At 35.1% G+C, this 22,590-nt stretch overlaps 1 protein-coding gene across 2 annotated transcripts in view; it reads left to right on the forward strand.

Moving 5' to 3' along the window:
• EFR3A (EFR3 homolog A) overlaps nucleotides 1-22,590 on the forward strand; it is a 78,353-nt gene that overhangs the window by 36,827 nt on the left and 18,936 nt on the right. For both annotated transcript variants that reach the window (XM_065902545.1, XM_065902546.1), the window contains 13 exons: nucleotides 878-1,027; nucleotides 2,635-2,772; nucleotides 5,034-5,112; nucleotides 7,423-7,558; nucleotides 9,209-9,376; nucleotides 11,194-11,308; nucleotides 12,072-12,123; nucleotides 13,450-13,622; nucleotides 14,154-14,229; nucleotides 14,718-14,879; nucleotides 15,533-15,664; nucleotides 16,761-16,828; nucleotides 17,779-17,906. In XM_065902545.1, the coding sequence (XP_065758617.1) occupies nucleotides 878-1,027; nucleotides 2,635-2,772; nucleotides 5,034-5,112; nucleotides 7,423-7,558; nucleotides 9,209-9,376; nucleotides 11,194-11,308; nucleotides 12,072-12,123; nucleotides 13,450-13,622; nucleotides 14,154-14,229; nucleotides 14,718-14,879; nucleotides 15,533-15,664; nucleotides 16,761-16,828; nucleotides 17,779-17,906 (1,577 nt within the window). The remainder of the gene's footprint in view (nucleotides 1-877; nucleotides 1,028-2,634; nucleotides 2,773-5,033; nucleotides 5,113-7,422; nucleotides 7,559-9,208; nucleotides 9,377-11,193; nucleotides 11,309-12,071; nucleotides 12,124-13,449; nucleotides 13,623-14,153; nucleotides 14,230-14,717; nucleotides 14,880-15,532; nucleotides 15,665-16,760; nucleotides 16,829-17,778; nucleotides 17,907-22,590) is intronic.

Here is a 22,590-nt window from a genome sequence, read left to right on the forward strand (position 1 = left end):
TGTTAGATCATATGGCAACCCTGTTTTTAGTTTTTTGAGGAGCCTCCATAGAGTTTTCCATAGCTGCCACACCAGTTTAAATTCCCACCAACAATATTAGAAGGCTTCTCTTTCCTTCACACCCTCTCCAACATTTGTTATTTGTGTACTTTTTAATGATGGCCATTCTGGCTGATATGAGGTGGTATCTTGCAGTTTTGATTTGCATTTCTCTAATAATTAGTGATGATGAGCATCTTGTCATGTGCCTGTTGACCATTTGTATGTCTTCTTTGGAGGAGAGTCTATTTTGGTCTGCTCATCTTTTGATTGAGTTATTTGTTTTTTCATTATTGAGTTGTATAAGCTGTTAGTATGTTTTGGGAATTAAGCCCTTGTCAGTTACATCATTTGCAAATATTTCCTCCCAGTCTGTAGGTTGTCTTTTTGTTTTATTTATGGTTTCTTTTGCTGTGCAAAAGCTTACAAGTTTGATTAGTTCCCATTTGTTTATCTTTGTTTTTATTTCTTTTGCCTTGGGAGACCTAAGAAAACTTTGGTACGCTTTATGTGAGAGAATATAGGAGAATCTGTTTCTTTTGATTAGGTTATTTTTATCAAAAACTGACACATAGACTAACCCTATATTTTACAGTCCTTTTTAACTTTAAATGCTGATTACAAAAAGATGATATTAAAAGTCAGTTTCTTTTGGAACTGCCATATCTGTCCATCTTATATTTTTGAGATTTTAATTTCTTAGACTTATTGTGTATTATTTTTGTTTTATTGACTTGAGATAATAGTATTTATTTAACATCCATTCCCTTAACTAAGCTAGCAAACTTATTTAAATAACTTTTTTCATGACTGAATATTTTTTTTTCTTTTTTTATAGAATCCGAATTGCTGGAATCAGAGGTATTCAAGGTGTGGTTCGTAAAACAGTAAATGATGAACTTCGGGCTACCATTTGGGAGCCTCAGCATATGGATAAAATTGTTCCATCCCTGCTGTTCAACATGCAAAAGATAGAAGAGGTTGACAGGTATTGAATAAAGATGGTAGGGTGGGGCTGTGTTATTTTGTATGGGTGTATGTGTGCTTGCTTGTTGGATAAGAATGTTTTATCTTTAGTATTGTGTATATAGTAGTCTCCTAAACTTGAGTGAGTTTAAATATATGTCCTTTCTGAAAAAATTATCATCTTCAGTAGGCTGAGTAGACCACAGATTCTTACACACTTAAGGCTTTATTTCTTTTAGAATAAATTATTACTTGCTGCTTATTATTAGACAATCTCGATTGCTATTTGAATTAGTCCTATTTAAACTGCAAGTGTAAGAAATAGAGATTATAAACCAAACTTCTATTATTTAGAGATCCAAGGTGCTTTTTCATAGGGAATTACTGCTACTAATAATAATAGCAGCTACTATTCACTCTGTATGCTTTTTCAACATAAATACTAGACTATCTAAGATATTTTGGCATGGAATATTGTTTTGGGGCATATGCTGACCCCTCCACTCCCTGCACACCAATATCCTGTTGGACTTAGAATTCTGTACTTCATTCTCCTTTTTCAAATGCCTCGAGCATGCTTTCCTGGCAGATTTCTGTTGCCTTACACAGAAGTACTATACAACCAAATTTTAGAAGCAGTGTTTTCCAGTTCGGCTTATTTCCTGATCTCCCTTTTCTTGTAGTTTAAAAAGGGAAGGTCTGAATCATATTTAAAAGATGTTTAACTCTCTAGTTCTAAAAGTTTAACTTTATTTTGTAGTTTTGATGATTATGTGTGCAATGCCAAAATAAACATGGTCTAGAAGTGAAAAGACGAAATTGGTAACTCTATAAGCACTTAATATGTTTATCGAAATTTATGGCAATTACAGAAAGTATTTACACTAGATTTCTTAGGTGTAACTGTCTGCAGCTTTAGAAACCTAAAGTGTGAAACTTGATATATTTTAACACCTTCTTTATTTTTCCTAGTCTTGGCATTGTAGCTGAGGTTAGTTTTTCTGAAGGTACCTAGCTGGTTGAGAACTGATTCCCCATGATTGTGGCTGTTGAAGTACAGGGTTAAATTTAATTGGTTGACAGATTTTAAGAAGTTGTATTTTCTCATGGTTTTATCCCAGTGCCACAGATATGCTTTTTTTGGTTATTATTGTACATGAAATAAAGTGTTAAAATATGAACAAGTAGTGTCCACTGAGGAGATTTACAGGTGTTGTAATTAGCTTTTATTTATACTGGGTCATAGTTTTCTGCTTGATTTTACTTTTGTTCTCTTACAGTTAATCTGGATGATCTTTGGGCACTTTTTTCTTACTGAGACTGTGCTCTAAATATACAGAAGTTATAGGAATTTTACAAAATAGCAACTGTTGAATATTTTATCTTTGGAAAATATATTCTGTTAGAAACAAATTAATACAGTTGATTTAGTTCTCCAGTCTTGAGAGATTATATGATCAGCTTCAGGGTGTTGAATTCATGAAGTAAAATTAAGCTCTAAAGTTATTTTGAGATAAAAAGAAAATGTCATGCTAGAAATTCCGAGAAGTCAGATCTCTTCTGTTTGTTAGAACTGGTGTCAGAAGTCTTGCATTTGTTTGGTTGTCTTCATTTCTCTTTCTTTTCCAGTCGCATAGGCCCTCCTCCTTCTCCTTCAGCAGCAGACAAAGAAGAGAATCCCGCTGTGCTGGCTGAAAACTGCTTCAGAGAACTGCTGGGCCGGGCGAGCTTTGGGAATATGAATAACGCTGTGAGGCCAGTTTTTGCGTAAGTCGGTGTGCTGTATGCATTCTGTTTGAGTTTGTTTGAAGTCCTCTTACCTGTATGAGAGGTATTCATGGAGCCAGTGGAGCGGGTGTGGGAAGAGTACGGGCTTGAGTCAGACAGTGTCCCTTTGAGCGCTGGTTCAACCACCTCACCGCTTTGCCCCCTTAAGTAGGAAATGCAGTCATGTTCTTGGTATCATGTGCGTTGTTCCACTAGAATTTCTGCTTACACCTTGGAATGCATATATCCATTAAAATATCAAAGCAGAATGTCCAAGTATGATGTATCTTGTTTTATTAACTTCTGGTCAGTTCCTCACATTTGGCTTCTCTTTCTTTGCTTTCTTTTTTGTGTGACTGGGCTGCCTTAGATTACATTCTCTTTTCTGAGTAAATTTTATTGTATACCAAGTGACTAATCACAGGAATATTAAATATCTTGTTGGTACTTATATGCTGCCCTCCAAGCAAAATACATTTGTAAGCTTTGAGTTTCTCCACATAGACGTGGAGGCTCTTGTCAAGCCTCTAACTCAGTTGTCAGATATAGACCTATATAATATTCTGTGTAATTTCTGGATATTTTTGCTAGTCTTTCTTTTTAATCATTTGCCTTGTTCTTTCCCCTTCCTGATTCCATCTTTATAGCATGTGTAAAGTAGCCTAAATGTAATATCCAGAAGTCTTTTTTTTCAGGGAAAATATTTTGGTGCAAAGTTGATCTTTAGTTACAAGAATCTATAAACCACAAATTAAAAATCAGAGAGTTTTTATATTTTCAAAGACATTCCCCCTTACTGCTACCACCACCAAAAAATGATGTTTATTATTTAAAGATTTTCTGGGCTTATGAAGATGCTGCTAAAAGCTAATCAAATTATGTCAGATATAACTAAGGGCAGATTTATTTTTTAATGTCTAGACCTGCTGATTTAATATCAGAATTCTAGTTTTTATCTTGTGCTTGTGCTTAGTCATTCAGTTGTGTCCAACTCTTTGCAACCCCATGGACTGTAGCCCACCAGGCTCCTCTGTCCATGGGGATTCTCCAGGCAAGACTTCTGGAGTGGGTTGCCATGCCCTTCTCCAAGTTTTTATCTTAATCCTGTTATTAACTAAGAGGTAGTCTGTAACGCCTTAAAAATCTAGAGAGCTGGTATAGAAGAAAGAAGTCACCATGTTAACTATAAGAGATTGCTTGAGTAACTTGAAAGTGGGGCTCTGTTTTTCTCTATGTATAACTTAATGGACTTACATCCTGATCATGTGTTAGTTAATTAATCTAATTAAATGTTACATTGTTAATTACATATTGCTAGATAATTAGTTATTTAAATGTTAAATGCCCTCTGCAAATAAGATACCAGGCATTTAGGGGGAATATAGTCATGAATAAAAGTCCTTAAAAACTTGTCCTAGTCCCTTAAAAATTTGAGAGATCATTGACATTCATAGTGGCTTTTTTACCTTGTGTGTTCTGTGAATTTGAATTTTGAGCTCATATTCATTGTCACTTTCTTTGGATATGAGGCTTGGATTAATGATGTGCAGTCCATAAAAGGCTTTATTTTGCTTCTGCTGAAGACATGGGTGCAGTGTTATCCAGGAACCACTTTGAACTACAACCTTAGGTTCCGTTTTTTTCAACCACACAGATACTTATGAATTCTGTCAAACTATTCTCTGGGTGCTGGGAAGGACTTTCCAGAGAGACTTTGATTTTTTGTGGTTCCTCTCAGAGTCAAGGCCAACACAGACAAACTTCTACATGAAACATTTCTACACATTCACTGAAGGTGTCTTGGATTGATTTAATGGTCTTGGATTGATGCATATGTTTCTGATCTGATAGCCATCTTTCTCAGGTGGACCCTCAGCTTTGTCTCCAGTTTTCTGCGTAGCCTATTAAACCACTAGCTGTCAACTACTGGAAATCTGAAGATATACCTAAGATAGCTAGCTGCTGGCTTCAGTGTATACTTCTTCAGATTCCACCTTCTTGTGGAGTCTAGACTGAGGGACTTTTCTTTCTTGCCAGCTCATGTAGGTATTAAAAATCACACATATATAGTAGCTTTTATTGTTGTTTTATGAAAAGATCTGCCATTGAAGGGAAATAAATATAGTTCTTGAAATGGAAACCTTGTTTCTCTTTTAGATAATATACTTTTGATTGTTTAAGCTTTGCATATCATTGAGAGTTCTAGAGGAGAAAGTATAATAAAAATAAGGAACTCTTAATTTTCTTACTATTAATTACAGGCATTTGGATCATCACAAGCTATGGGATCCCAATGAGTTTGCAGTTCACTGCTTTAAAATTATAATGTATTCCATTCAGGTAAGGATTGGATATATTATATAAGTATATATAAGGATTATGTAAGTATATATATAAGGATTATATATTATATAAGTAATTTTGGTTCTCCGTCAGTAAGGATGTCCTCAGAGATAGAAAACACTATAGGAGATAAGACATGTTCTTAATTTAGTTCTTTGGCTCATTTATTTTTATTTATACTTATATTCTTATTTGCCAAGATGAGAAGATATCTAATAAAATGAACTAAATGATTTTATGATGATAACCTTTATTGTGCATTTATTAAATACATTATTGTGTACTTGTGTTTTACTGATAAACTAGTATTAGAATTGATTATTATAGCAGCATGTGACTGATACATTTATAGGGTATTTGCTATGTGATAGTGCATGTATTAATGTATTAACTCCTCTGGTCTTCATAGAACCTTGATGAGGCACTGTCATTTACTGGAGAAGACAACCTTGGTTTTCTAAAAACTTGGGCAGACCCAGCTAGCTCTTAATTCAGTTGGAATTTTAGGTCTTTTTTTAAGCATCGTCTACATTTTTAATACCCTAAAAAGTCATCATTAATTTAAAGGAGATAAGGTTGTAAGAAGCAACACAGCTTTTAGTACCGGTCTTAACAGGATTTGCATCCTCAGTGGGCTGTTTCCTAGTTGCTTAGAACATAGGCAAATTATTTATCCTCTCTGAGCTTTAGTTTCCTCAGTTCTGAAAAGAAAATTTTAGTGCATGCGCTGAATGCTTCATTTTTATACTAAAATAGAAGCTGACATTTATCAAGTGCTGGCTATGCCTCTGACTGTGCTCATAACCTTACATGCTTTATTTCATTGGATCCTCCTTACTTTATGAAGTGAAAGTGAAGTGTGAAAGTATTGGTTGTTCAGTTGTGTCCGACTCTCTGCAACCCCATGGACTGTATCCTGCCAGGCCCTTCTGTCCATGGAATTTTGCAGGCAAGAATTCTGGATTGGGTTGCCATTTCCTTTTCCATGAAGTAGATGTTGTTATCCCCCTGTTGTAGATCAGAAAACTGACCTTTAGAGAGATCAGGTACCTCACTCAGGGTCACACAGGTAGAAAGTCAGGATTTGAATTCTGTTCATCCTATTATAAAACTTTTTGTCTAAATAAAATACTAATTATAGACTAGCATAATGTAGGTTTTCAATACTTGGTAGCTAGTATAAAGCTGGTTTATATGTGGAAGGATAATTTTTTTTTTTTTTTAGTTTTCCCAGTTTATTGAAATATAATTGACATATAATGTTATATAAGTTTAAGGTGTACAATGTGATTGGTACATGTATGTGTTGCAAAATGATTCTCATAGTAAGTTTTCTCAAGATTTATCACTTCACATAGCTACACATTTTTTTCTTCTGATGAGAACTTTTAAGATCTTTTAATGTTAGTTTAGTAGGTGAGAAGTTGATCTGGCAATCTGTAGACATAATCAAGGCTCTTCCCCTACTCTTCATAGCCTTGTATTTCTTCGTTTGCCCATCTCATTCAGATTCAGTTACTAGATGAAATTATTTTTTGCAAGAAGTAAATGCTTAAGTTGAAGAAACTGAAGGAATCAATAAATATTTGTTGATAAAATGTTTAAGAAGTTATTCTGGTCTGCAGCATTGCTTTAGAAGAAGCTTTAAGTGCACTATAAGTTTTATGAAGTCCATTCATTAAAAATTGCATGTTAGTACCCATCAGGATGGGAATTTCTATTTAATAAGGCTGTGCTAATACAATCAGGATAATGTTTATTATGAGAATAAAGTTTTCTAATAAATCTCCTTCTCGGAGATGGCCAGTGTAATATTTAGACATACATAATTCTAGTTTTATATGCTTTTTTAAAAAACAGATTGAATTTTATTTCACATAGTATTTTACAACTGGGCTTCCCTGGTGGCTCAGATGGTAAAGAATCCGCCTCCAGTGCGGGAGGCCTGGGTTCGATCTCTGGGTTGGGAAGATCCCCTGGAGTAGGGCATGACAACCCACTGCAGTATTCTTGCCTGAAGAATCCCCACAGACAGTCCGTGGGATTGCAAAGAGTTGGACATGACTGAGCAACTTAGCACAGCACACATTTTACAACTTGCTCTTTTTCACTCAGGATATCATGAGTATTTCCCATTATCCTTATTATTCTTAAAAAGAATGGTTTTTAATGGCTATATATTGTTCCATGACTTAAGTACCAGTCTCCTATAATTGGATGTTTTAATGTCACATGATTTATCATTCTTATGAATTCCAGGATGTATATAATTGTTCATATATTTTTACACCACTCTGTTTCTCTTAGGCTCAGTATTCTCACCATGTAATCCAGGAGATTCTCGGACACCTTGATGCTTGTAAAAAAGATTCTCCACGAGTTCGAGCAGGTATTATTCAGGTTCTATTAGAGGCTGTTGCCATTGCTGCTAAAGGTTCCATAGGTAAGTGCCAGCCAAATAAAAACAAACCATTAATCTTTTACAGAGTGTTTTTTTGAGCAGGTATAGCACTGTGTGGGACACTTTGAAAATATTTCTGACATTTATGAATGTGCTATAGTTTCTCTTGAAATTTTGGATTTACATGGCTATTGTCAGGCCATTAAACATTTTCTCCAAATCAGTCTCTCCTTCCCTTCCTCTTTTCCAGTAAAGATTTTTGAAGCCAGTTATATGCTAAACATTTGGGAGGGGTACAGATAAACAAGAAACTTACAGTTCACTGAGTTAGACACCTTTCCCTGATGCCATAATATAAGGCAGATTTTGATCAAGTATTATAAGAAAGCAAGGTCCAGAGAAGGGAAAATGGATTAATAGGAGCAGAGTATTATGTAGCCCATTTGACTGGGACATGTGGTGGTGGTGTGGAGGAAGCTAGGGAGATGGCTTCAGGTTCAAGTTGTGGCCAGATCATGGGTGTAATTCTTCAGTTGACTGACAACGCTTTGAAGATTTAGTATAATCTTCATCAGAGATAATGTTATATGATGCTGGCTTTGATGGCAGCAGTAAAAGTGGGAATGTGCAGTCAGCAGAGTTTGATTAACTGACTGACTGGGAGGGGTAACACGGAGAAGGGACAGGTCAGGCATCATGATTCTTCACTCGTGTGATTAGAAGGATGAAAGGGTCCCTCATAAAATTTCTGAACTTAGGAAAATCTAGTTATGTTTTCTTTGCTTCAGAATCAAAGTGGAACTGTGTATTACCTACTGAAATATTGTAATGCTCTCTCAGTGTCAAATGAGAGTGGACATTTTGTATATGGACTTATCATTACTCATAATTTACCTCAAAGAGACGGAAACAGGTTATTTTTGGAGAGCTACTTCATTTGACGTATTAATATGAAGTGAATCACAGATGATGCATTGATTGAGTCATCAATCAATGACTCAAGTCAATCAATCAATGACTGATGTCTCTTATGTGTGAGGAACTGTGTGTTAGGTTCTGTACATTCAGAGAAGGATTTACACAAGGCTCTCTGTCCTGGAGAAGGTTATAGTCTAGAGTAGAAGGCAGAAGTAAAAAGCACTGATTAGACTGTTTTGTGATGGATGCACTGACAGAAACACACAGTGTTCACAGAATTAAAAGCAGAGAGTAAATGTAGTTTGTCCAAATTGGGGAAATTGGCTAGCTTCATCCTAATAATTGAGGCAAAATTCTTTCTTCTTCAGCCTTAAAAGATGCAAAATAAATTTCTTATGCCACAGCGGACTGTATTATCATAATTCTGTGGATTCTGACCCAGCAGGTTGCCACAATATGCATTCTTTTGAGTAGACAAGATTAAATAGATGGGAAGTTTTTGGTAACTTTTATAAGAATATGCACATTTTGTGTGTTTGTACCAAAGATTCCAACAGCGAGTTGCTCCGAGATGCCCAGTAGATTTTTATTGGAATAACTAGGAGACTTTCTTACTTACAGATTTCTCATTTACTTTTTTAATGAATGGTTGGTTCATAAATTACGAAGTATTGCCAGCTACTTAGAAAATATCTAGAAGTCTCTGTTGAGAAACATGAGTATTGGCTTTGAGTCTGTGAGAATGTACTCCCTCACATCAGGGCTCATTTGCAGGACCCACAGTGCTGGAAGTCTTCAACACCCTGTTGAAGCATCTGCGTCTCAGTGTTGAATTTGAAGCAAATGATTTACAGGGAGGCTCTATAGGCAGTGCCAACTTAAACACAAGTTCCAAAGACAGTGATGAGAAGATTGTGCAGAATGCTATCATCCAAACAATAGGTGAGTACACTTCCCTTTTCAGATTATTATGGAAAACAGTGATTCAGAAAGCCCTCATGGAAGGTACTTGACTGTTATGCTGCATTAGTTAAGGTGAATGATAGGTTAGACTTTTTAAAAAAATTTTGTGTTTGGAAACTAAGCAAACATGAGAATACGGCAAATTGCAACCAAGAATACCGTATGTACCTTTCACCTAGATTCATCTCTTAATATCTTATGCATTTATTATATCATTTCCTTTCTCTCTCTGTCTGCCTCTCTCCCTCCCTTTCTGCATTTCTCTGGTGCGAATGCATGCATGTATATATCTGTGTATATCTACATATATGTGCATATATAAATCTATACATATAGAGAGATGCATGCATGTGTCTATCTACTTTTCTTTCCTAACCACTGCATATTAAGTGCATATATCTCATGAATCTTTACTACAGAGTATTTTTTCCAAAGAATAAAGATATTTTCTTACATACCCAGAATACAGTTATCAACATCAGTAAATTTAACTTGATATAGTACTTTAATCAAACTTGCATGTTTCAGTTTTGCCATTTGACCTGATAATGTCCTTTATAGCATGTTTTCCGTTAGGTCCAGGATCCAGTCTAGGATCGTATATTGTGTTTAGTTGTGATGTTTCTTTGGTTCCTGTAGTTTGGAACATTTCTCTTATGACCCGGACATTTTGTAAGAGCATAGGTCCCCCTTGCTGCTGCTGGCAGGTCACTTCAGTCGTGTCCTACTCTTTATGACTGTAGCCTGCCAGGCTCCTCTGTCCATGAGATTCTCCAGGCAAGATATTGGAGTGGGCTGCCATTCCCCCGTCCAGGATAGGTCCCCTTACCCCTCACTTAAAAAAAATATCCTTACATGGGTTTGTCTGATGTTTACTCATGATTAGATTCAGCTTATGCACTTCTGGCTGAATACTATTTAAGTGATAATGTTCTTCTCAGATTATCACAAACAGAGGTACACGGTGTATATCCACTTCTTGCTGGTAATGTTAGTTTTAATCACTCAAAGTGGTGTTCTGCTCTGCTGCACAGTTTCCATTTTCCCCCTCGTAAATAATAAGCAGTCTCTGAGAAGATACTTTAAGACCATGCAGATCCTCTGCTCTCCCTACATCTAGCAAACATTCAAAAGACATTAGAGACCAGGATCTGGATACAGATACTTAGGGTTTAAAATCACATGCTTCCCTGCTACTCCACTCCACACACACACGCATGTGTGCACAAAGGGTACAAGGATAAAGAGCGTGGTGTAATGCTGATTGTTCTCAATGCTGATTGTTCTCAATGCTGATTGTTCTCAATTAATGTCTTGATTTGGTCACTGTCAGCTTTCAAGTGGTCTGACCGTGGAGTATTACCCAGCGAGAAATCTGCAGCATAAAATTTACAAACCACTTTTGATACATTTATTCAGTCACAGCACCTTCTCGATACACTGTACAAATCGTTTTTTGCATGTCAGTTGCATTTTTACCTTTCTTCAAATAATAAAGCATAACATGCTGTAAATGTGGCTTTTTTTGCATCTTCAGTATTAAAATGGCTGTACAAAAATTCAGCTTTGGTAAGTGTTTTTTCATAATGCACTGCTGATATGACAGCTGTCACAATAAAGTCTAACAAAATTGTTTCAAATGACGTGAAAGACTACTGAGCACTACTAGAGCCATCTTATTGGAAAAACCAAAGGAACCTGTTGACCAACCTAATATTACGATTTTTTTATTATATGGAAAAATAAGGTTTTCAATTTGAAAAATGCATCTTAAATTTATCTTGATATTTTTATAGGATTTTTTGGAAGTAACCTACCAGATTATCAGAGGTCAGAAATCATGATGTTCATTATGGGGAAAGTACCTGTTTTTGGAACATCCACACATACTTTGGATATCAGTCAATTAGGGTATGTTTTTGTGGTTTTCCTGAGTTCTCAAACTGAAAATTTCTCAAACTGTAAAGTTGAATACTCCAGGCCAGAATACCGGAGTGTGTAGCTGTTCCCTTCTCCAGGGAATCTTCCCAACCCAGGGATCAAACCCAGGTCTCCCACATTGCAGCAAATTCTTTACCGGCTGCACCTCCAGGGAAGCCCTAATTTGATTTTACAACATGCTAACGTTTAGTTGGTAAGCCATTTAATAAGGAAATGATAGTCTTATTTAAGATATTTATTTGTTTGACCATTATTAACCATTTTTTCATTTGTTAATTCTTTTTTGAAAGAATTATTTATATAAGAATTATTTAGGCACAGCCTTGCCTTCTTATTAATATATATTACATAGATATTGTGTTTGTCAACTATATTTGCATTAGATATATTCTCCAGTTTATAGTATCTTTTAATTATTCTGGATCTTTTGTTGTGATTTCATACGATTGACTTTCCATGTTGTTACATGCATAGGTCTGTTTCCTTTGCGAACCAGTAGCTTTTTACTTTTTTTTTTGTTTGAATTTGATTTTTTTGCATATAACCCTGTAATTCATTTGAAGTTTACTTTAAAATATAAAATTAAAATATAAAATGAGCCATGACTTTAGCTAGTATGAAAGCAAAATCTGTTTGGCTAATATGAATAGAGTTTTAAAATCAAAAATAATAATTTAAATAAATAAGGTTAATTACTTTTAATAAGATAATGCCACTATTTTGTGTATTTTAGGGATTTGGGAACCAGGCGGATTCAAATAATGTTGTTGCGATCTTTGCTTATGGTAAGGAATTTAAGACAGATAAAGAACACCCTTAACCTTAAATTATTAAAGAGATTAAAAGAATAGCTTCACATTATCAGCTTCTTTTTCTTAGAATATTTATGGTAAGTTTTCTTCCTGTGGTTTATATACTGTACTTGAATGTACTGGAATTTTGCTTTTACTGTTTATTCCTCACTTTCCCATCATCGTATTTGGTTTTCATAATGATGAAAGATACAGAAGGCAGAAAGCATTACCATTTTATAGAAGAAGATGTTTCGGTCCAGCTATCGCCAGATTTCTCAGTTCTTTCCTATGTTTTTTGCTTTTTTATTTGTATCTTGTTTAAGAGCTCTTTGCCTACTCTGATGATATAAATACATTTGTTTATATCTTTTTCCAAAAGGTTTATAGTTTGGCTTTCCACATCTAGAACTTTAATCTGAAGTTTATCTATTTTTGTATGTGGTATAAAATATAGATATATTTTTAGTTTTTTTAGGTAAGTAGTAATTGTCCCACCAATTTCTACTCACGTGTAAAATCACCTTTATCCTATAATGAATGCCCAAATATAAATGGTAGATGTTCCCTATATGCTTGTAATCCTGAATATAAATAGAGATTACCCACCTGAAATTTCATTTGGTCCTAAGTTTTTTTTATTAAATAAATTCCCTGAGCAAATAACCTTGTCTCTAATCCTAATTGTACTACATACTCTACTGAATGAATGTCTGTGTGTTATGGTTAAACTGTTTAATAGCATTTATGTATAGGCTGATTAAAAGCTCCAACTTTAGATATAGGAATATACTCCGAAATGTCACATCAAATATTGAAAACAGCTTTCAAAAATGAAAATGCATTCCTATTAAACTGAACTGCTTAACTTAAAATAATTGTTTGCCAGTTTAAAATTTTCAGATCTTACCTGTGTTATTTGTTACCTAATCTCCTTATATCCATTTAGTACTGACTTCCTGCCCCATATATTCTTAACCTGTCTGAGCCTTGGTTTTCTTTTACAAAATGGGGAAGCAGTAATAATTCCTAGCCTCACAAGAACATGGTAATGATGAAGTTAGTACACATATACTGCTTAGAGTCATGCCTGGCATATGGTAAATGTGTGCTGATACTGATTTTATTAACTTTATGAGTGATGTTTTTGTAAAATCCTCATCATCTCACAGATTTTCTTTTAGTTTTTCCTTCAGAGTTATGTTTGTGCTTCTTGTTTTCCCTAAGCTTATGATTCTTAGAAAACAACTTGAGAGTTTTACCAAGGAAGGAAGGACTCATGACAAAGGTTTTTGGTTTGTTTTTCCTCCCTGTAATCAGGTAACTTCTGGATACAAAGCAAAGACAATAGTTACTGCACTGCCAGGGTCTTTTCTGGATCCCTTACTATCACCTTCACTCATGGAAGACTATGAACTGAGACAGTTAGTCTTGGAAGTAATGCATAATCTCATGGATCGCCATGACAACAGGGCAAAACTTCGAGGGATCAGGTATGTGCTGTTTGAAAATAGGCTTAATGATGAAATTTTCAGGTTTCTAGTTAATGCCTTTAAGTACAGTATTTTTTTTTTTTACCCTTTTAAAGTATTTAATTCAGTGGTTTTCAGTACATTCACAGTTACAGAACCATCACCATTACCATTATTGCAGTATTGTACTTTTTTTCATCTAGGATATTTAGGTTTTATTAATCCAGAATTTTATTTAATTTGTTTAACAATTACTAATATATTTTAAGTTAGTAAATGTTAAAGGTCTTTTAATGTACTTTCAGAGATCTCATCTACTATTGATCATTAGTTACATAAGTTTTGTTTTGGTTTTGCCTCAAGGACTACTTTGTGTAGTGTTACTTAATTAAACTTGTTTATTCAGTAGAATCATTACATATAAGCTTATTTAAATGCTTATTGAAATGAGTGGTAAACAGCTGAGATTTCTAAGTATAGCTATGATTTGTCATATAAGATATGATATAATAACTGTCATTCCTTAAAAAATGATGCATTTGTTCTCTCTAGAATAATACCAGATGTGGCTGACCTAAAAATAAAAAGAGAAAAAATTTGTAGACAAGACACAAGTTTCATGAAAAAGGTAAGATCATCTCTGAAAAACAGTGCATGACTTAAGTTATTGCCATTTGAATTCTCAGGTAGGTTTGTATTGATGTATAACCTTAAAATGAAATGAAGGGGAATCTATTAAAAGAGCATACACAGTTCTGTATCTGTAGCCAGAAAACCCCCACTTACTAACACTGAACCTCAGACCTGCACAGGCTTAACCAGTCAGGCACTGGCCCAGCGGGACGGGCCCCACTTACCTACATGGGTCCATGTGCATGTTAGATAGATTACAGAGCAGAATGCACAACCTTATAGACAGACTGGCTTCAGAAGACTGCTGTTGTGGCCTGTGACCCTGGCCACACATTACAATCACCTGGGGAGCTTTGTGCTTTTGAAAACACTGATGCTCAAGCTTTCTGACTGATGAGTTAAATAAGAGGTTATATAGGCCTGTGAAATCTGCCTTGCTACATTTTAAAGCAAGACTTTTTTCTGTATCATTTCCCTTTTCAGAATGGGCAGCAGCTATATCGGCACATATATTTGGGCTGTAAAGAGGAAGACAATGTTCAGAAAAACTATGAGCTGCTTTATACTTCTCTTGCTCTTATAACTATTGAATTGGCCAATGAAGAAGTAGTTATTGATCTCATTCGATTAGCCATTGCTTTACAGGTATGCTTTCATAACCTTTCATTGACGAAAACATTTTTTTATGAATTAGACACCATCTTTAAGGTATTATCATCTTTATTCAGGGACATGAATTTTTTAAGTGAGTTGTCTAGTTTTAAATCTAAAATACTCAAACCATGATCACATTCATTTATTCTTTTTACAAATGTTGAGTAAGTATTGACCATGTGCTAAATATTGTTCAAGGCCGTAGGATTACCACGATGAAAAAGACAGCATGGGCCCTGCACCCATCCTTTCAGTGGGGAGGATAGTCGTTAGGTAATAAGAATAACATAGATGGAGTTGTTTAATTAGAGTTTAAATATTAGGTAATAATAGAACTGTGTGCAATGAGAACTCATGCATTTATTTTTATATATCCGATATACATTTCACCAGTCCCTGAGTACCCCTGTCTTTAGGAAAGGCTTTCCTAAAGAAGACCTATTTGAATTGAGAGATTTAAGTCTCTTATAAATGGGCATTTATTCTCCTTTTAGAATTTTTTTAAAAGAAAGCTTCTTCTAAGATGACATTTTTGTTATCATTCCAACCTACCTGCAGTTTTTTTAGTATAATCATAGAAAAAACACTAATGGAACATGAGACCTTGATCTATCAGTGTTTGTTTGTTTGTTTATTTAATAAAGGACAGTGCAATTATCAATGAAGATAATTTGTCAATGTTCCATCGTTGTGGAATCATGGCGCTGGTTGCTGCATACCTCAACTTTGTAAGTCAGATGATAGCTGTTCCTGCGTTTTGCCAGCATGTTAGCAAGGTAATATATTTAGATAAGTCCTTGCATTTGAACTGTACGAAAATGGCAGATTTTCTACCATTGATAATTATTTTTGATTTTGATGATTATGTATCAAATTATTAAGATAATGCTATGTTTATATTTTCTTTGATGCCTGTTGTATTAGAATTTTTCTGTGTTACGGTTTTCTTCTAGAATACCCATGCAATTTCTTATATAATTGTTTTCCTTTTAAAACATTATGAATCTTTGTATCTCATATTTCCTTAATCATACTGTTTTTATTGTCGTTATGTTTTAAACTAGTCTCCTTGAGTTACATCTCAAAAGTTAAATAAATAATACATCTCTCAGAGATTTGTCCTATGTCATTTAACTGTATTTAGCTTTTTCAGCAGTAACTCATTAAATAGTTACTGCATGATTTAGCATACAACCCCTGACTTAGCTGCAGAGAAAGTCCACTGTAATTTTTATTCTTTAAAGAGATCTTTCAAGGAGAGCCTCATTTTTATGAAACTGGAAGCACATTTCTCAGTCCTTCCTAAAATGTAGGGGTTTTTTAGTGCATTCTAAGAAATAAAACTCATTCATTCATTCAGCAAACGTTTGAGTGACTGTTTGACATCTGCTGTTAAAGATCCAAGTTCTGTGAAAGCAGGGTTCCCCTTTAGGTGGCTCCCAGGTGAGAGGGGGAGCTAGACCTCAGAAGAGCACAGAGACCACAGACGTGGGCGGCAGAAGGCCCCGTGGAGCAGGGGCCCCGCGGGCCTGCTGTCTGTGGGGGCGGTTCCCACACAGGGTGTTTGAGAAAGTTCAGGTTCTGACTGCCTCTGCACCGGGTTTGATCAGATGTGATGTAGCATCTTTTTTCACAGCTTGTATTATTTTATCACTGTGATTTTGTTACCTGCTGAGTTCATAAACGTGAAAACAAAACCAACTCTTCATTTGGGTTCTAAACTGTAGCTTAAATTCCAAAATAAAGTGATGATATTTCTTATAAATGTTTAGTTTTTGTTTCTGAGTTTTTAGTTTTCCAATTTTTTGTGACAGCATCCTGAAGGGTAAGGCTTTTGATTTTTACTTTATTTTATTTTTGGATATTTTTCAGGTTATTGAAATTCGAACTATGGAAGCCCCTTATTTTCTACCAGAGCATATTTTCAGAGATAAGTGCATGTATGTCAATGCTTTATGTTTCAAGGAAGGGGCATTGTTGAGAAACCAGTAAATGATGATTGCAAAGGAGTGAACTAGTGTTAGAATAATTTTCTGATGTTTTATAATCCTCGTTGTTTTATGTTTCTGTCACTTAACTCATCTAACTTGTTTCTCTTGTTATAAAAGTTCTTGTGAATTATAAATGTGGACTCATACACACATGGACTCAGTCTTTGATGAAAAAAATTTTAGTTTACCTTTTTTTAAACATGAAGATGCAACTCTTAAATGTAGTGTGTTCTAATATATAGGTGAATACTCTTTGAAGAGACTGTAATATCTTGTTCAAGACTTTCAATAATAGATAACAATATTAATAAAACTATGGGAGGAAGAATGTTTTCCAAAAAACGATGGTTATACCCTGAATTTTTTTCTTTCTGTCCAAACAAAAAAATATATATATGAAAAATACTTCATTCAAACTTTTGGACTCTAAAGCAATTTAATACTGAAAGCACCAGCATAATGTAATACCAAGCAGTTTGAAAGGACAGTGAAGCTGTGTGTCTTGGACGAGAGCTTCCTTTCACTTAGTTGGCTAGTGTATTCTTGATTATTAGTCAGTGAGCTTCATTTTTATTTTCTTCTCACAGTAGATTTTTAATTAGCATAAAGCTGAATTTAGTCCTCTTCATCATTTAATGTGTGAATACTAGCAGGATAAGATAAGGCTGACCTCACCCTTGGGACGTTACTGGGGAAGAATAACAGCAGAATGCTTCCTAACTGGGTCCACACTCCATATGTTTTTAAAGAGCTCAAATTAAGTCACCTAAAATATACTGATTTTCCTGTGACTGATTACAGTTTAAGTTGCATTTATATTTAGACCTTGATCTAGAATGTTTATATGTTAATTTATTTTAAATAATACTAAATGACTTTTGTTTTGATCAACTTGACAGGCTTCCAAAATCTTTAGAGAAGCATGACAAAAATCTGTACTTTTTGACCAACAAGATTGCAGAGTCACTAGGGGGCAGTGGCTATAGCGTTGAGAGGTTGACAGTCCCATACGTACCACAGGTGACAGGTAAGTGGGGTGATGAAAACTTCATCTATGGAGTACGTATCAGCAATTGTTTTGCGGGTTCAGTTAGCAATGAGAATTAATTCTGTTTGTGTACTTAGTATATCACAGCTGTTTCAGATGCTTAAGAAAGCTTACTTCTATTTTAAAATTTTGTTCTTGAAAACCTTTAGTAAAAGACATATACATGGTTTTATCATGAGCAAATTGAATCCTCAAGTGATAACTATTATACTTCATGTATTATTATACTGAATAATATTATTCTTTAAACAGAGAAGCAAGGTAAGATCTTTGCTCTTTAAGCAGTATTGTGTTTAACTTCAGGAAATTGGTAAAAATCATTTGGTTAGTAATTTGTGACTGTTGAGCTTAATGAATTAGGTAATTTTTGTCATTTGAGAGAGTACAGACTATTTGCTATGTAAAGAAACCTACAAACTTTTCAAGTTAAGAATATGTTTTCCTCTGTGTATAATGTATCGTCTTCTGTGCTTTTCATTGCCTGAGATAATTGTTGTGTTTCAAAGCAAAACTGCATCATATCTTGCATTCACTTTTTACTTTGAAAACGAAAATCAAAGATTTTTATCTTAGGACACCTTCATTTTCTTTTGATGATTGTATAAATGTTAAATTTGTTAGAAAACTAGTTCTTCCTTCAGGGATACATCTGTTCTATAAGAGAGCTGTTTGATTTCATTTAGGTAGTTTTCCGAATTAATCGCTAGAAGTAGCATGATCTTTGGAAATAACTCTTTTTTATAATATGGATCCAAAATATGTATATTTATTATAGATAGTTGTTCATAATAGTCTGAGATGTTAATGAAAGCTTTTGCATTTTCTTTTAAATTCCATAGTGTAGAAAATTCTGTTTCTCAGGAATTCCTTGGGAAAATAAAAGTGCTAAAAATAAAACAGTAGAGTTTTGTAATTTAAAAGAATTTTTTAAATAGGTTTTTAAAATATTTCATTCTTATAATTTGGATTTAGCTCTCTTTCCTTCAGGCAAAAAACCTCATAAACCCAGGCACAAGTGCAAAGGTAAATCCAGTGTCAGTTGGCCTGCCCTTTCCCTCCCCCATCCTTTAGGAAAATAGCTTAATACAACTGCCTTCTAGAAAATGAAGACAGTGGCCTGTGTATTTTATGTAGTTGTAAATTCAGTTATTGTTTTGCTCTACCTTCCCCATAGCTGTAGTTTACTTTCCATCCCTTGTTATTTCCCTCTACCCTGTTCCTTTAACTCTAAACAGTTCTTAATGAAAATTATGGTACATTTATTTTTTTTAACATATGGTTTGTATTTCCCATTTCTTCCCACCCCTGAAAAGGATGTATTCTCTTTTTTAATGCCTGTCTATCACTGACTAGAAGAATTCTGAGCATTTCAGCATATACTTAGTTATGTAACTGCACAGAAATCCCTCAGTATGAATAAGGGTTTTCTGATTTACAAAGATTTTGGCAATTTAGAACCAGTCTGTGGCATGTGTGTCCTGCCTTAATGCAGAGAGAGTCAGAAGACATAGTAAGATTTTGTGGCATAATCAATCAATTATTAAATTTTCCTTTTGCTGTATAACCATCAGATATTCATTTTTTTTTAAATAAGGGATTTAAAATTTAAGGTATCTTCTTAAAAAGTTTAAATATTTAGGTTGTGTATCATGCATGTATATCCTTCATCGTCAAAATAGTAGCTGCCATTTATTATGTACTGAGTGTTTGCCAGTCACAGTGCTACTCTGTATTCGTGTTGTCAGCTAATCTGAGAATGTAGTTTGGTGAGGAAAGGAGCGTTAATTTTGTTTACAAATGAGGATAGTGAGACTGAAATTTAATAATTTGATTAGGTAAGGCCACTAGAATTAATTGCCCTTGCCTGTTCAGTTAGGTGCTTAATAAATTGATTTTGCCAACTGTGTGCTCAAAGATTGTTCAGTCATCCATATTGATCCAGATTTATTTTTTCTTGTATTCCACAAACCTTTACTGCGTGTCTCCTATATCAAACACTCTTCTGACATTCGGGGTAGACAGATGTTAAGATTCAGTCCCTATCCTCAAGGATTATAGTTTGGTGGAGAAGACAGACAAACAGTTGAAATATAATGGTAACTGGTTCTAAAGAAAGAAGAATGGTCTGCCTAAAGCTTACTGAACAGTTAGTGACTGGCATAAAGTAAGTGATCAATACATGTTAGCTAATTATTGCAAATCAGCCTAGAATTTGAGTTAATAGTGTATGTCTAGGTGTGTGTTACATGCTCCTCTATGAAGGGGTACAGTATTTAATGAGTTTTTACAGTGTGGCAGCCGCTGTGCAAACAAAAGCAAGAGTAAGCAAGACAGGTAGAGGTTCTTGCTTTAACTAAGCATACAGTTTTTCCTAATGGGATTCCTCATCTGGACCAAGAAACACAGAAGATGATTTTGAATGACATTTTTCTCAGTTCTCCCAAGATGGCACATCAGCAGTTTTATTTTAGATGCATAGGAAAGAAGTTAATTCATTATACAGTTTGTCTAACAAGACAATTAACTAGATGACTGCAGTACGCCTTAAAGACTATCATCAGAGGTTTGGGGTCCTCAGGCAGCACCTGGGAGAGTCTTCTGTCCAGGTTTTGTGAAACCAGGGGTGTTTTCCCCTAAGCTGAGCCTAAGGCAAGTGTTAGGCTAATGAGCTGTTTCATGCCAAAGTAACAGCATGTGTGGAAGAATGGAGGCGAGCAAGAAGATGATTTTTCAAGGAATTACTATAAAGTTAGTCTACTTTGGAGTGACTTGGAAGAGTAGGATGGGGAATTGTAAAACTGGATTAAATAGTTCGAACTGTTCTGAAAGCAATGGGGAGTCATTAAATGATTTTAAACTGGGAATGGCTTGATAAGAATTCTTAGAACCTAAAAAAAACAGTGTCACTGTAAATAAACATGCATTAGCTCTAGATGGAATTTTGTGTTTTTCTATAAAACCAAAAAAGTCTATCTGTATAAGTAGTATCAGTGTTAAAATGAAGTTTTGTATAGATAAGTTACCTCTGAAATTTCATTTTGCCGGTTAGCTTTTTAAATTGAATCGGAGCAACAGTGTGGCCCTAATTACATTTCATGATTTATTAATATACAGTTAAGTAAGTTCTTCTGCCTTTTTTTATACAACCATAGGCAATTATATTGAGTAATTTAATGTAGTTCTGTGTTATACTTGTGTTCAGAGTATTGTGTATACTTGTGTTTCTTTATTCTTTAGCCGTCTAAATGCAGTTCCATACATTATACACCGACACTCCAGGTGGCAGCAGAATATCACTGAAGGAAGTTAGGCCTCACTATCTCCAAGTATTGCTCTAAAACCCAGGTTGCAATTAAAAACAGAAAGAAGAAACAGTGATTACCATAGCAAACAGCAGATTATAGGAAGTGGAGAGGGAGGTGGGGTGGGAAAACGGAGGGGGCGTAGAAAGTAGCGTCTGAGACTGCCCAGGGCAGCCTGAGGAAGGGAAGCAAGGGTCCGCCCTGGGGTGCACACACGAGGCGCTGAGAGTCTGACAGGCAGTCCTCGGGCCGGCAGGACAGGGCCATCCCAGCGGCTGCCGTGATGTTGCGTCTCAGCCGACCTTGAAGGGCAGGTCAGGAGCAGACGTGAACGGCCCATGAAAACAGGGGCATTATCGTCTGTAAGCTGTGTTGTGAAGAGCTTACTCATGTGTAGATGTGCACGGTACTTAGTTGTGACTGGGCCTTTTCTGTCACCTTTAAGCAGGTTACTCTATTAATGAAAAGAAAGAACTTTCTGAGAATAGTGTTAAGAGTTTCCCATTGAGTGTCAGGTTCTTCCTTTGAAAAATTCCTTGTCTGTCTTAAATCTCTGCCTCTATATGTCCCTCCCGTTCTGACTCATTTCTGCCACTCAGTGATCCCTCTCCTGCCTCTGTACTTCTCCTTTCCTTTTTATTTTTATCTTAAGCTTCAATTTGTCTCTTTTCTGCAACCAACCAGGTTTCATATATTAACCTAGAAATTCTTGTATGGGTTTTTTTGAGAAGCAGGCTGTTATTTATTCCTCATTTTGAGTTCTGGGAAAGCCTTGAAAGTTGAAAAGCAAGTCGGCAGCGATGACCATTACTGTTTTGTAGCAGTTCCATTGATGTTGATTTTTATGTTTGGTGATTTATATTAGCATATGATCATGAGGAAAAATTAGAAAAAGTACAGTGTCTTGGTTACCTCAGTAATAGTCATATGCAGGAGATAAGATATTTTCAACCTGAAAACTGTAGTGAAACAATATGTAGTAACTTGTCACAGATGTATGTATTCATTCTGTACCTCCAGCCTTTATACAGCGGAACCTGAGTAACTGCTAAATGATAGATGCAAAACACAGTCTGCCACTAACTTCTTGTACAGTTGCAGAGATAAGGCACTGATTTACATGTTGGTAGTTCAAGGCCCAGTTAGTGACTTACCGGTGATAATGATTGAATAGTGATAAGGAAAGATCAGTCATAACCGATAGGAAATTTCTGTAGCTAGAAGAAAGACAAGTAAGTGAAAACAATTAAGTAATATTTAAGATTTAAAGGATGCGATGCAGTGTGTAAGTAGAGCTTGAAAGATAAGAGTCTTTATGGTGGAGGGGACATAAGAAAGGGCAGGTAACAGGTGTTTCCCGT

The sequence above is a fragment of the Muntiacus reevesi genome, chromosome 12 (genome assembly GCF_963930625.1).
Source record: "Muntiacus reevesi chromosome 12, mMunRee1.1, whole genome shotgun sequence".
Lineage (NCBI taxonomy): Eukaryota > Metazoa > Chordata > Mammalia > Artiodactyla > Cervidae > Muntiacus > Muntiacus reevesi.